Source organism: Pecten maximus, chromosome 11, assembly GCF_902652985.1.
Source record: "Pecten maximus chromosome 11, xPecMax1.1, whole genome shotgun sequence".
NCBI classification, from domain to species: Eukaryota; Metazoa; Mollusca; class Bivalvia; order Pectinida; family Pectinidae; genus Pecten; species Pecten maximus.
In genome coordinates, this window is record NC_047025.1 from 2,745,124 (window position 1) to 2,761,097 (window position 15,974).

Sequence of the window (15,974 nt, forward strand, 5' to 3'; positions counted from 1 at the left end):
ACGACTCTAGCTGGGAGGGACTTTGACTGGTACTGTATACACAATACTCTAACAGAAGGACGACTCTAGCTGGGAGGGACTATGACTGGTACTGTATACTCACTATTCTGCCATAAGGGAGTACTCCAGCATGAATGGTCCATAGCTGTTGGTGTTTGCCTTGACAATGGAGCCGTGCTGTTTGGGGCGGGCTGCCATGGCGGCCTGAGTCTGTGTATCGGGGATGGACGGAAGCTGTTTTCTGGCCTCCTTACTGGATTCTTTTACCATTGGTCTGGTGGGGGTACTCGATGTCGCCTGTCGTTATAAATGTTACGTAAGGTAAAACAACATTAACAATTTACCATTGGTCTGGTGGGGGTACTCAATGTCGCCTGTCAATATAATGTTACGCAAGGTAAAACAACATTAACAATTTACCATTGGTCTGGTGGGGGTACTCGATGTCGCCTGTCGTTATAAATGTTACGCAAGGTAAAACAACATTGACAATTTACCATTGGTCTGATAGGGGTACTCGATGTCGCCTGTCGTTATAAATGTTACATAAGGTAAAACAACATTAACAATTTACCATTGGTCTGGTGGAGGTACTCGATGTCGCCTGTCGTTATAAATGTTACGCAAGGTAAAACAACATTAACAATTTACCATTGGTCTGGTGGGGGTACTCGATGTCGCCTGTCGTTATAAATGTTACATAAGGTAAAACAACATTAACAATTTACCATTGGTCTGGTGGGGGTACTCGATGTCGCCTGTCATTGTAAATGTTACATAAGGTAAAACAACATTAACAATTTACCATTGGTCTGGTGGGGGTACTCGATGTCGCCTGTCGTTATAAATGTTACATAAGGTAAAACAACATTAACAATTTACCATTGGTCTGGTGGGGGTACTCGATGTCGCCTGTCAATATAATGTTACGTAAGGTAAAACAACATTAACAATCAACATGTACAACAAAAGCATTCATGGAATTTTACAAAAGGATGGAATTTATGCTAAATTCCCAATTGCTATTCAGCCACAAAAATTTCTTCCAAGTTCCAAGCATATCATTTTATGATGTACAACAAAAGTACTTAATTTGACACATTAAATTTAAGCACAAAATTAAACCAAATTAAAACTGATTAGGGGAATGATGAATTATTTTTTTGGCATCAACAATGATTGCCATAAAAATCAATGTAAATAAACTACAGCTAGTGCAATCACAAGTAAGCAGAATGCTTCTGGTGCAAAAACCGCTAAAATAAGATTACCGCTAAAATATGTCCGTTTACAGTATGTGGTATTTATAGAACAAAGGCTAAAGAAAAATTCACAGAAGTGACCCCCACGCATTTAGTTTACCTATCAAAATCGCAAAATTAAACCCAATGGAATATTGATGGCATATTTTTCCATGTGAACAACAATTTCAATTGGTAACCAATGATCTTATAAATAATAAAGAGAGCTATCTGTCTGCTTATCACGATAAAGTTGATCAAGGTCATTTATATATATATAGATGCTTTGAAGAATACCATTTCATTACAAAAATGGTAGCAAGCCAAGTGTGTAGGATATTCATTAATTTGTGTAGTCCTATATCCCAGCATACTAACATATAATGGCCCAACATCACGGCTCTAATTCTCTTGCATTGCTTATTCATAAAAAAAAAGATATAAAAACATATTGACTTCAGTGACCTTGAAAGTAGGTCAAGGTCATTCATTTGAACACGCCTGTTAGTCAATCACACAAGCATGCTGTTGGTCATATATATGCAACTTGTTCTTGAGAAGAAGATGGTTATGGATGGGTGAAGACTTTAACATACAATATTAATTCAAGTTCAAGTTCAAGTTTTATTTTATTTGAGTGTCACATGTCAATACAATACTTGATTAAAAAATGTACATAAGAACAATAAAATACATATTGACATCCAGCCATTATTGGCTTATGAGACACTAATTACGATTAAAAGCTATTAAAAGCTATCAATTATGCTGTCCGTTATTGTTAAATTATACAATGATTAAAATATATAGATTATCAATGTCACATACTTATTTTTTTTGGAGTTCAGAGACTAACACTAGTCTGTAATAGTTATGGTATTATCAGGCTAATTAATTGATCCCTGTGAACGTGGAAGGTCAAGGTCATCTGCTGGAGAAATTTTTAACCCCTTCATCCCAGCATGCTAAGTGTGTATACTGGCACAATAGATATCATGACCCCAGGCTGTGACAAGTGAATAATGAATAAGGGAAAAGTTAATGCAAAACAAACGCTACACGACATTATATAATAAATTAGCCATTTTTGGTTTGTCTTGTCATTTGTACAGAAAGCCACCTGAGTACTACAGGTAACTAAAGTGTTTGATACGGTTCAGTTCAATAACACATTACCAGTATCTATTACCTGGCCTGTACAGGTATAACGAGATTCTGTCAGAGCCATCAATCTTATCGGTGTCTCGTTCTAATTACACATACCTCTCACCTAACAGGAATAACTACAGTCCCCTCCTACACCATTTCTCATTATCATACCTTAGACAAGCTTTAAGCTATAAAAGTTCGGAGTGAATGACAAAAATCATCACAAAAACAATAATATATATGATGCCTGTATGTAACAGACCTTCATCAGTCCCACAATACCACAACTCCCTGCCTAATATATATGAAAACCTGTCCAATATATGACAACTTTGGTCTCTCCAGATCGATACACGACAAGTTAAATGTAATTTTAGAATCATGGCATTCTCCATCCATCAGTCTGGTCTATGTACATGTCCCCCCAGACATTGTCCTCCCAGACACTGTCAGTTAATTACTGTTGTGATACTTCCTGCTGAACGTGTCTAGTATAACTCCATTGATCACGTCTCTCTCTCTCAAGTCCAATCTCTCTCTGTTACTTCCCGTCACTCCAGTCAACCTCCTAGCCACCCACCCTCTACCCATGCACTATATACATTGACTGTGTGATCACAGGGGTTTGATTTCAACTCCATAGTGCCACACCCCTGTGACTATCTAAAACATATTATTTGCCCAGCCCTTGCCCAACAACACCAGTCAACCTCCTAGTTGCCCAATCTCTTACCTATGCTAAACAGTGACTTCATGATCACAGGGGCTTGATTCCGACTCCACAGTGCCACATCATGTCCAGACCCATCCAAACAACCCCAGTCAACCTCCTAGTCACCCACCCCACAACCCATGCACTATACGGTGACTGTTATCACAGGGGCTTGATTAAATAATTGTTGAATGAATATTTATTACACCGAAGTCTGAGTTATATTACTATGCCCTGAGTTCAAAGGGGGTTTAACCAAACCCATTGTCTTGAATCCATCACAAATTAATTTTCATTCTGACAACAGGTCCAATTAAGAAATAAGCCCAACCCACCACCCTATCATCTCAGTGTACTGGCGATGGTCCCCTATACTCAGATTCCAACCCTGGTCCATAGTGCGACACCCCTATGACTATTTAAAACCTATTTTTCGGCATAGCCGTATAATATTCTTTAGGTTCTGGATATGACGCGACAGGTGGCGTTACTGGTCAAGATGAAGTATGTGATTGGTCAATGTAGTGGTAAATGCAAAATGCAGATATGCAGTTGAAAATGAAACAAAATTGAGATTGAATGCAAGATAAATAAGTACTGGCTGTATCTTTTCAAATGACACATTAATATAATTATATTCCTGATTCTTATTATCACCAAAAATGATTCAAACTGATATAATTTTGTTGTCCGTTAACCCATTAGTTCGTTAATTCATTTCACCAGCAGTTTTACATTATAACCATCAGCAATAAAACTATGCCATTTATCTTTTTTAAAGATATTTCTTGTTTGTCCAGACCTAGCCCAAACCAGTCATCCTCTATCACACTATTATGTCTACATACATATGTATGTAGCAGTGTTTCCACACGATATATAATACAGGTCAGGTTGATCTCCTTAAAGCTTCAGTTCAGAGGATCAAGCTTCATACATCAACACAAAAGCTCATATATATAAAGTCTAACATCAATCATTATGTTACATCAATCATAATTCTCAAGCAGATTTACAACCAGCTTCAATGACAATATCAGCAGCCATCAGATACAAGAGCCTTCCTAACCCTGACTTTGAGCCAGAAGTTATGATTATATAGCCACATGCAATCGACTTACTGCAGGATAAATATGATGATGGAATACAATCCACTATAACTCGATTTCTCCAACCATTAACAATTATGGACCTTTTATGAGGTCAATTGGGTGTTCCCTCAGTCAATATTTGATTCTACCAGGTTAATATAACACATTATTGACCGAAGCAAAGGTCCTGATTTTTTCATATTAGATATGAAACTTGCAGGTTGGCATTACATTGGAGCTTTGTAACATCATGTAACATCACATTAGCATGATGTATCTGAGAATAAAAATTAAACATCCAAATATTGGCCTCCATCTGCATGTGACCATATTTTAGCCAATGAGAATTTATGAAAGTCTGCATGCGACCATATTTTAGCCAATGAGAATTTATGAAAGTCGAAACATATCTAATCAATATTGTATTCTCAATCTTTTCCTCTAAATCCATGGTGTCTCATGACACAACTAAATTCCCACAAAGAAAGAATGTCTATGATGTCATATGTATACGTCAGTCATGATAATGAGGATGACTTACCTGAGCACTCTGTGACATAACAGCTGGAAGGTGTCCCTCATGTACTACATAGTCGACACGTACACCAGATGGTCGGACACTACATCATCACACCTGTAAAAGTAACACAAGGTCATGAGCCGTAAGAATGATTGTCATGGCTATCAGTAATCTGATACAGCATTAACTTGTATAAACTCGTATATATGCAGTAACAATGTCCCTGGTACTGGGTACTTTATATTCAACAGTTAAACCTGACTTTACCAACCACTGTCTTTAACAATATCCTGTATCATCCGACTATTTCTACCTGATTCGTGACATGCTCCAATGTCATCGTCGATACTGACTATACGGACACACTGTCTTATCCGACACAATGACTCGGTTCCTGTACAGTGTTGGTTAAGTCAGGTTTTACTGTAATTGTGAATACTGTCTTTACCGACACACTGTCATATCCGACACATTGACCCCATACCATACTGTGTAGGTAAAGTCAGGTTTCACTATAATTGCCAATACTGACTATATCGACACACTGACTCAGTCTCAGCCTATGAAGTGTCGGTTATAAGTCATGATCAGGTTTCACTGTAATTGCTGATACTGACTTTACCGACACACTGACTCAGTCCAATACAGTGTCGGTTAAGTCAGGTTTCACTGTAATTACCTTCAGAGTGGCAGTCGAAGCTATTATAGCTAAAAGTATATAATTCACTATTGAAGAACAGTGAAACTCGACTCTACTGACGACTGACTTTAACAAAATCCTGCAGCTGTAACATTCGACCATATATTATATATCCACCAGAACGATGTCATGCTCCATTGTCATCGCCGACACTTCCTTAACTGACACACTGTCATATCCAACACACTGACACAGTACCACAGTGTCGGTTAAGTCAGGTTTCACTGTATTATATCTAACATTGCATTAAAACAAACTTGACTTACTACAGTAGTAAACTTTATAATGAAGACAAGTATAAAACAAAATCCTTATATATAATACACAGATCATGAGATCACACAGTGAAATACTTCACGTCAGTTTCTCTGTAGTACATTTCCTCCTCTTCAGAGTGAGCATTTCACCATTATATACATTTAATTGGGGAGTCCCCAGGAAAAACATAAGACTTATAGAAGTGACAGGCCAATTAGCACTGCCACATGTCCATGTTAGGTGTTGATGTCGAAGTATCATAATCCCACCCGCTACAAAGTCATGGCACAGGACTTAAAACTCCTCATGAAATAATTGATTGACTAAAAAGTCATGGTATACGTATAGGACTTAAATTTCTCCCAACTCAATGTTAACCCATCGACTACAAAGCCATGGCACAGACTTAAAACTCCTCTCAACCTGTCGGCTACAAAGTTATGGTACATGGACTTTAAAACTACTCACGAAATAATTGATCGACTACAAAGTCATGGGCTCATGGCACAAAACTTAAACTCCTCACAACTCAACCCATCGGCTACAAAGTCATGTTACGGGACTTAAAAACTCCTCACTAAATTATCAATTGACTAAAAAGTCATGGTATGGTACTTAAAACTCCTCAGGAAATAATTTATTGACTACAAAGTCATGGCACGAGACTTAAACTCCTCACAACTCAACCCATCAACTACACAGTCATGTTACGGGACTTAAAAACTCCTCACTATTTTAATCTATCAACAAAGTCATTGTACGGTACTGAAACTACACACGAATCCATCACTTACAAAGTCACGGCACGAGGCTAATATACTCCGATCCTGATGAATCAATCCGTCAGCTGTGAAGTCATAGTATGTTACTGAAACTCTTCACGAATTTATCCATCGATTACAAAGTCTTGGTACGTACGAGACTTATACTACTGCTGAATCAATCCGTCTGTTGCTGGTATATTTGTTACTGAAACTCTTCACGAATAAATCCATCGATTACAAAGCAATATGGTGCAGGATTTAAGATTTAACACTCCTGACTAACAAATCAGTCCAATTTAAATTCCTCTCTTTATACGTATACCATCCATCCATTTAATCTCAATCCATAGATGTTAAGGTTTGCCAAGCATAACATTAACTCACAATGTCAGTATAGAAGATAGGAATTTATATGACATCAAACCTTGTATACATACATGTACAACACTATCACAATATCTATACAATATTGGAATAAAGACCCTCAAATCTTATATACAAAACCTTCTTTCATTTTTCTAGCATTAAATGAACACTTGCAGTTCAACACAAACATAAACATATGTTTAAGTCACACGCACCGTGAAGCGTATTTTTCTCTTTTGATAAATTTCGTCAGTATTCGTTCTCTTTTGATAAATTTTTCGGTAATTCTAAGTTCAAAACAACATTATAGTTTCCTATTGGGCAAAATCACTTAACCGCCCCAGGTGGGAAGGTATAGTATTGTACAATACAAACAGAAGTAATTTTCACCTGTGATCATGGATTTAAAGCATTTATAGATAATACACCTCAACCAGTTCCAACAAAGACCATAGATAATCTCTTGTCTACACTGGCTCCCTAGAAGTGTGTCAACACAGAGCCATTTATATACCTCTATATACGATATATATCATTCACTATGTAATTACCTAAACCAATTTAATTCTATACTATAGGTAAGCGTGAAATATTTATTGCTATTTTCAGATTTTTGAATACCACAGGTACTTCTGATCAAACATTTTTCCCCCCTGTCAATCTTCATTATTTGATCACAAATATTTACCAATGTCAATCATTATGTAACTAGTAAGCGCAATCACTTATTGTGCAGTCCCCTAGTGGTATCCATCACTAAATATGTATACTTATATATATAAGTATAACCAGTTCTAAAATTCAAGATACTTTAAGATATAAAATCTCATTACCAAATCAATTCCTTTTATCATTATAGTAAAATGAGATATTTTTAGGACCTGATTTGAATTTCAATAAGTAGTCTAAACAGATTTGATGTCCAACAATTAAATCCAAAATAAGTAAAATCAGAAAAAAATCCAAATATTTCTAACACTCAAAATTCTCATTTATTCAAAGACCTATAAAAATTATAAATACCAAATGGGAGGGGTATGGGGTGTATATGTATAGATGTACTTAGATTTTCTGACTACTCCTTTTTTGCAAAATTTGACTTCAACCCATGAATCTTCTGGTTTAATATGATGGCTCTAGGCCCTTATATATATGATTAGTTATTGAGACGTTGTTTAAAGGACAACAAACTATCTACTTATCGATATATATAACATAGTGTCCCAAAGGATTTGAATACAGCTAAAAGCCCAAATTTTTGTAAAGAAATGCCCAGCTGAAATTTTAATATATACAAGCTCGCCCTGGCCCCTCGCTTGAAATCAGACATACCTCAAAGAGAGTCTCATTTCACTTGACAGGAGCAGGTTTAGCTAGAGACATGAAGCAAAGTTTTCCCTGATAAAAGCTTGAGTCATATGACCTTGAGCTCCGAGATTTAAAGGGAGCTTTTCCTCCGTGGAAGTTAGTAGAAGATAACACCTACAAGCAATACGTTTTATATTACTTCCTTTCTTTTCAGTTTTCAACCTAAAAACCAACTACAATTACAATTTAACCCTTAATCTTCCTTGTCAAAAGTTTTTACAGTCTTCAACACTGTGAATTTCACAGGACCATTTTGTGATGAATTATATTATCATTATTACGTATACTACGATAATAGAAATGAAGATTTAATGCATGCTGGGATATGGCCAGTTCTGACACCGTCTAATATAATGCATGTCTTTTACAGTCCAACAATTACATACATAGGATTACCATAAATATGTCATTTTTATGTAACCACGTGTACTGTAACATAAAACCACATTTGTTGTTTAGTAGCATAGGTATACTTATATATATATATATACACACACACAGAATCATATAACATATCATTATACAGACAAAAGTATTGTTGTACTGTTACTGTATATGGTCAGACACACAGGGCTATATATATACAGGGTTAGAAAATTAAAGTAGTTAAAAGCACTGTAATCTGCACAGTCTATACTTTTGTACAGTACATTGAAATTCTATAATTAGAAGAAAAAATATGCCTTACCTTAAATTTAGTGTAAAAGTTTCACCATTAATCCAGTATCTAAATATGAATTCAATAGGATTTTTTTCAGTCTGATCGATCAATACAACAGTAGTTCTCTAGATCTGTCTGCATAAAGCTTTCAGATATCACACAATACATACACTGTTGTGTCTGCATGGTTGTCTCCCCTTACACAACACATTATGTAATAAATGACCAGACAATGGTTCTCAATATTTATACATTAACATCCCTATAAAAGCACAGTCAACACGTTTAGAACGTTTGGTCAGTCCTGGTCACTCTAGTTAGGCCCTATTGTCCAAGTGACATTTCGTCCAGTCTGTAATGAGCCCGAGGACATCTGTGTCGGATGGCCACTTTATCACGAAGTCAATCATTTGTCGATCAACTCAACCATCAAGTATATTAACATCAAACGCCTGTTTGTTAACAGGTAAGAATTCAAACTTCAAAGCCTTCTTCACCAGGCGCATATATATCTACATGTATACCTGTACACCATCCTCCTCCACTTTCGTAGGTGAAATAATTATAGCACTTATTCACAGCTACATATGTAAATGTTTGTAATAAAACAACTTAAAATAAATACTGGGTAACACAGAACCATACCGAAATTTTAAAACGGACGTTGGATCTCCCACCTCCCGTATATTTAAATAAATACATAAGTCTTTTTAATACTTACAGCTGCTGGGATAAAGTACCTCAATTTCTAAGAAAACTTCTAACAAATGTTCAAATTTTTAAATATACTCCCGATCGTTTCCCAAATGGTCAAGACCCTTGGCCTTCTATCTATAATTTGCTTCTACATTCCAGGTTTGCTATCCTCCTGACGATCTGAGTACAGCAGCGATCTGTATACTACAGTAGCTGGGTAGGTTTACTGGTATAGGTTACATTACTCATGTAAACAGTAAACTTATATATACCTACCTGTACCCGAGTGACCTGACCGATATATGATACACACTATTTACATTTGAAGACATCCCCTCATCGTATGAATCGACATATATCCATCACTACAGTAATTATGTATATCATGTCATTTTAACTAAATCAAAATAAAAACATTTTCTTAAATTACTATATGTAGACATTGTAGACATATCACAACCAGTCATGGTTTGAAAACAAGATCAAGAATTGTCACACATAAATCAGTAACCAGTAAAGTATTTGCCCCTCCTCCCCCCTCCCCCCCCCCCCCCCCCCCCCCTGCTTTTTTTGCCAAACTGCCAGGAATATAGGTACGCATTCATAACTAAGCCCCCTAGCCCAACGTCCTATTTTTCCCAAAAAAATTTCAGTAACAATCATATCATTTTTTATTTTCATTCTTATTCAACAGTTGAAGAGTCACTTGAGGGAAAGAAAATTGGAGTAAAATTAAAATATGAAGTTGTCTTTTTGTGTTCATATGTTTTTTAAATTTTCATTTAGTTTTTAAACCAAGAACAAATTGTAAGTACATTGTTAATCACTTGTTCTGTGATCTCGTCAGGAGCATAAACAACCCTTGAGGTGACAGAGTAGCATACTTACAATTACTTATCATGTCTACTTAGACACGGGAATCGGTAGGAAGAGACCTTTTAGTGTACACAGGTGTCCGTTAGGATAATAGACTGTAAGATCACCACACAGGAGTCACACCGCATAAATGTGCATAATGTGGCACAAATCAATCCATCATGTCTTCAACTACATGCTTAAATTTCATGATCACCACGTGGTCAAGGAGGTCACCCCTATACTATTTCAAGTCCGATCTGGGAATCAAACCCTGGACGCCTAGGTGTAAGGCAATTAGTGTGTAATTACCACTGTGCCACACAAACATTGTTACCATTCAATGAAAGGTCATGATCACTATATTATATATTATATAGGCCTGACAATAGCGGTTTGGTTTATTTAGTTTATTTTGTTTCACGTCCTATTAACAGCCAGTGTCATTTAAGGACGCGCCAGGTTTTGGAGGTGGAGGAAAGCCGGAGTACCCGGAGAACAACCACCAACCTACAGTCAGTACCTGGCAACTGCCCCATGTAGGTTTCAAACTCGCAACCCAGAGGTGTAGGGCTACTGATAAAGTGTTGGGACACCTTAACCACTCGGCCACCACTGCCCTAATAGTGGGAATTTTTCATTATTGCAATCACACTTTTTACTATTGGGGAAAAACCCTATACTGTAATCAAATATATTAGTCCAGTTTGAATTATTTAATTTACCAGACCTTAAATGATGATGATGTGAAAACACCAACCTGGTAAACACCAACAAAATTATGTAGCGACATGCGTACGCTATATTGATGGACGCACACATTTGACCTGGGACTTGCTGATTTTGTTTGGAACTCCTTGATTTTGAAAAACAGAGGAACTCACTGGTCCAAAATCCTACAAATAATACTGCTAGTTGTGATTGGTTACCTATTGAGACAATACTATTGTGATATTATTTCAATACTATTGAGCAACGTTTTAAAACAGGTTCTTAACCTATCATAGCTATATATATATATAAGAGACAAAATGCACACATGATCCTGAGAGCAAACCTGATTACAGCACTTGATACTATGTATATTTATGGAACAATGTATCAGGGTATGATTGTGATAGTGGCTGGATTTGCTCATTGAAATCATCATAAGTTTAGAGTAGTTTCATCAGTATTGAAATTTGTATGGGGTAGTATAGAGCCAACGCCATTGTAGCTTGTTGGTGGACCAATATAGGTCCTTCACCTTTCGCCTAGATACCCAAAGGTTATATGCTATTGAAACTTTTGATGATTTTATTCAGCATACTATCAGCAATTCTATTAACAGCCAGGGTCACTTAAGGATGTGCCAGGTTTTGGAGGTGGAGGAAAGACGGAGTACCCGGAGAAAAACCACCGACCTATGGTCAGTACCTGGCAACTGCCCCACGTAGGTTTCAAACTCGCAACCAAGAGGTGGAGGGTTAGTGATAAAGTGTCGGGACACCTTAACCACTCGGCCACCGCCGCCCCCTCCACAGTTGAGGACCGATTCTGATATATTATTGCCTGACCTAAGGATTTTGCTATATAGCATCATATACCACAAGAGCCTGCATGGCGTATACTCATGTGTCAGTCGCAGGGCCTATATATTGCCTGAAATTTTACAAGCCCAAATACAAATTTCACTAGCCCAATCGGACATGTGACTCTCTGTGATTTCCAATACGATGAACCACACACACGGAACCTAATCAGATCAATTATAAACATAGAAATAAAATGTAATGATCAGTAATTAGTGATTTATTGTGAAGAGAGTGATTGATGAGACATGTAATAAATCAATAAATAATATTTAATGTATAATGTATGATGTCAATACTATACACACAAACATAACAGATCAACAATATAAGTAGAGTATTATATTAGCAGGGGTTAATCTAGGATTTTGGGAAAACTACCCATTATGAAATTTAGGGGAAATTAAGGGCTGCAGTGTCTTGCTTGGATTATTCTTCAAACTTCAACATTTCATAGCTATTTCATAATTCTACAATTCTTACATATTTCATCAAAATTTGGAGGATTTCCCCTGTTTTGGAGAATTTTCCCAATTGTTTTAAAGGATTTTTCTTGATGGAAAATTTCAGTAGTAAAATCAGTCCAGATTAACTTCCGATTAGATAATACTAAATACAAGCACACTTTTTACTGTTTTACCTGGCTAAACTTAGTATATAGTCATCTTCGATTGGCGCCACAAATGCCAATATTATAAATATGGTTTCTGTTGAAAACTGTTATAAGTAGTACTAAAAAATTGATTTAACTATTATGCATAAACTTCCCACAAGAATTAACGGTATGTTTTGTCAATGAAATCATCGTGAAGTGATTGAGATCCTTGTGATTTTAGTTAACAGCCGTTTGTCTAAATTAAGTCATGTCTTCTCTAGATCTTCAAACAGGATGTAGAAAAATATACAACCATGTTCGGACAATTATAAGCACTCAACTGCAATTTGTTTAGTATGTATCCACCTCCCAATAGCTTCAGTACAATGCACCACACTAGAGGACTTCAAGGCACACACATATGTAATATAAGGAAAAAATGTAGCAGCCAGACCGGGGTTCGAACCCGGGACCCTCCAAACTCTAGACGGACACTCTACCACTGAGCTACCTGGTCGCCGATGATCGACCCAGTCCAGTTCCGCTACACATATATACAATGTATATACAGACCTTGAAGACCTTGTAAACAAACATGATGTCAAAATACCCTTTTATCCTTTTAACTACTAAAAAAAAACTTTTTAACTCTTTTTAGCACCACTCTGCACCCCTACTACACCCCATCCGTAATTGTCAACTCTGACAGAGTGGTTGCGTTATAAGAAGAGGAAACAATTACGATACAAGGTGTGAAATTATCCCAAATTATGGTACACACACTCGCCACACCATCACATGCACAAGTACAGGTGTCTGTGATTTCAGTAGTTCTAATAGTGTCAATGAAAACTGCTTTTGAGTAGACACTTTATGAATTCCTTGCTCATCAAAACATTAAAATGTTCCGAATATATGGTTTTACAGATTGTACTTCCGTCAACGATATACAGGAGACCGGTTAACTTCTCAGAATTTATATTCAGATTTGACAAATGTATTCCTGTGCAAGGCCATGGGTTCACAGGTGTTTGAAATTTTGGCAGTGAAGATAAATATATACATATATAAAGGGTCACACATTTGTTCTTTATATGAAATCTCATAATTTCAAACGCCTGTGTAGGGTTCCAAAACCCAGCTGCTGATCATGACACCTGTTCAAAAATCGTGCGGAACTGAACTGCTGAACAGACGATCGAAGGTTTACTTGCAGATCGAGTGATACGATTTCAGTTTGAATATAGACATTCACAGTAAATATCAAGTGACAAAATCAACAATATATTCATTATTTTAAGTTGTATCAACTTTATATGCTTACCTGCGCTAGATTTTCGCACAACTGAACACACTGACAAATTTTCAGGTACAGCTTTTCTTGACTTCCGGATATTCCGGATATATTAATATGCAAAACGTTCGCAAAATAATATCCGGAAAATATTTGCATACCTGCCTGTTTCGCGTCGTCGAGATGTTTGGTTCTGAAATATTTCATACTTTTCATTTTGAATTATTGGGTTCGGATACCTTGACTAATATTTTAATTTGTGTGAAATTTTTTTTTTTTTTTTTTCAAATATATACTTGATAATTTAGCAAGTCCTGGTTGATGGCAATGACAAGGCAAATACCGTGATATAAATTAACCCAAGAGACAGTCACAATTAGTATTTAAGCAATTTATATATCAATTAAACTTTTCCATAAATATGAACTGAAAACAAGGCTTTTACAGCATTTTTCATAAACAGATGAAATCAGGGAAGTACATGAACAAATGAATGTCACAAAAAAATATATAAAATATTATAATTGTTTTAAGAGTGTGTATACTTTTTTCGGCATAGCCGTCTAATATTCTTTTGGCCCGGATATGACGCGACAGGTGGCGTTACTGGTCAAGATGAAGTATGTGATTGGTCAATGTAGCGGTCAATGCAAAATGCAGATATGCAGTTAAAAACGAAACAAAGTTAAGATTGAATGCAAGCTGAATAAGTGGATGTATCTTTTCAAATGACACATTAATACAATTATATTCCTGATTCAAATGCAGTCCTATTATTACCAAAAATGATTCAAACTGATATAATTTTGTTATTCGTGCTAAAACGCTTTAGTTCATTGATTTATTTCACTATCAGTTTTACATTATAACCATCAGCATTAAAACTATGCCGTTTATCTTTTTTAAAGATATTTCTTGTTATTTAATCACTTAACTGATAGGTTGCGACCATGTTTACTTCCGTTTTTTCTACTAAAATATCCATGATTACATGAAATCTCTGCGATCCATTGATCATCTAAATAAAAAAAAAAAAAAAAAAAAAAATTTGAAACTCTTTTGGCGCAACTGTGCACCCCACTACGTCCCCGTCCCCATAATTGTCAACACTGACAAAGGGGTTGCTCTATATAAGTACAAGAAGACCACAGAAGTCTGGCTAATTGGGATGTTTTCTTTACTACTCGGAGATTGGTGCGACATTTTCTAATTTCCATTTGGTAGCTTTCCTCTCAGTAATAGAATTTTCGAAAATTTTACATAATGGTCTCTTTCGATATTATTAGGAGATGAAGATTTTCTGGACCCACTTCATTTTTCTGTACGACAGCTTCTGCTAACTCTTCATTTATCTCGGTGTTGGTGAGGTGATTTACCAAAAACTCTATGAGCTGCAATTTAGATATAGAAGATGAATATCTTTTTATTTTGAGATGCAGGAAATATCATAATCCAAGAGTAAAATACATAAAACCATATTACTGGCGAAATCCTTCCATGTATAAACTTATACAGTTACTGAGTGTTGATAATATCAGTGATTTTCAATCGTAAACTATCTGCGGCTAATAAGGCATGATCGACATAATTTTAAACATGTATATTTGTATTTCAATAAAATTTATGTAATATTCACCATGAGTTATTGGCATTTAGAACATGTTGGTTAAAATCATAACGGATGATGTAACCTCCAGGTTATGCTTTTGTTTTTCCCCATTAACTGTGATCAATGTTTACTCCATATGTACTCCATCCAGGTCAAGTGGCCTAAATTTGTGGTAGAAATAGTTCATTGGTATGTTTGTTTAATTGCATTGATAATGATTTAACACATTTGTTCCAGCCAAATTGTCCTTTATGTTGTCACTGGTATCTTGTAAATCCACTGTAAATTTCCTCCTTGTCCGTCCACTCGGTTTTTCCGCACTTTTCTCATCCATGCTTCAAGGGATGTTGGTGAAAGATGGTATGTAATTTCAGTATGAGCAACTACAGATCAAGTTCGAGTTTCAATGTTCCTGGGTCAAGGTCAAGGTCACTTTCTATTTTTAACAGGAGCCAGTAGGGGACATTCTCCGAATGCTTGATTACAAAGCAGTTGTGCGATGTTACTATTGAAGTTTATGTCAA

At 36.2% G+C, this 15,974-nt stretch overlaps 1 protein-coding gene and 1 non-coding gene across 6 annotated transcripts in view; both read right to left on the bottom strand.

Moving 5' to 3' along the window:
* Positions 1 to 13,949, bottom strand: part of LOC117338301 (AKT-interacting protein-like) — a 38,117-nt gene extending 24,168 nt beyond the window's left edge. For 3 of the 5 annotated variants that reach the window (XM_033899592.1, XM_033899593.1, XM_033899589.1), the window contains exons 1-3: positions 13,872 to 13,949; positions 4,735 to 4,827; positions 104 to 297 (exon numbers count right to left, since the gene is read on the bottom strand). In XM_033899592.1, coding sequence (XP_033755483.1) covers positions 104 to 297; positions 4,735 to 4,752 — 212 coding nt within the window. In that variant the 5' untranslated portion in view covers positions 4,753 to 4,827; positions 13,872 to 13,949. Of the gene's footprint in view, positions 1 to 103; positions 298 to 4,734; positions 4,828 to 8,857; positions 9,185 to 9,551; positions 9,723 to 13,871 lie in introns of those variants that run through there. The other 2 variants (XM_033899591.1, XM_033899590.1) reach the window with 2 other exon arrangements.
* Trnas-aga lies at positions 12,993 to 13,064 on the bottom strand. Its single transcript has one exon. It is a non-coding gene; the product is annotated as a tRNA-Ser (tRNA).
* Positions 13,950 to 15,974: the final 2,025 nt, after the last annotated feature.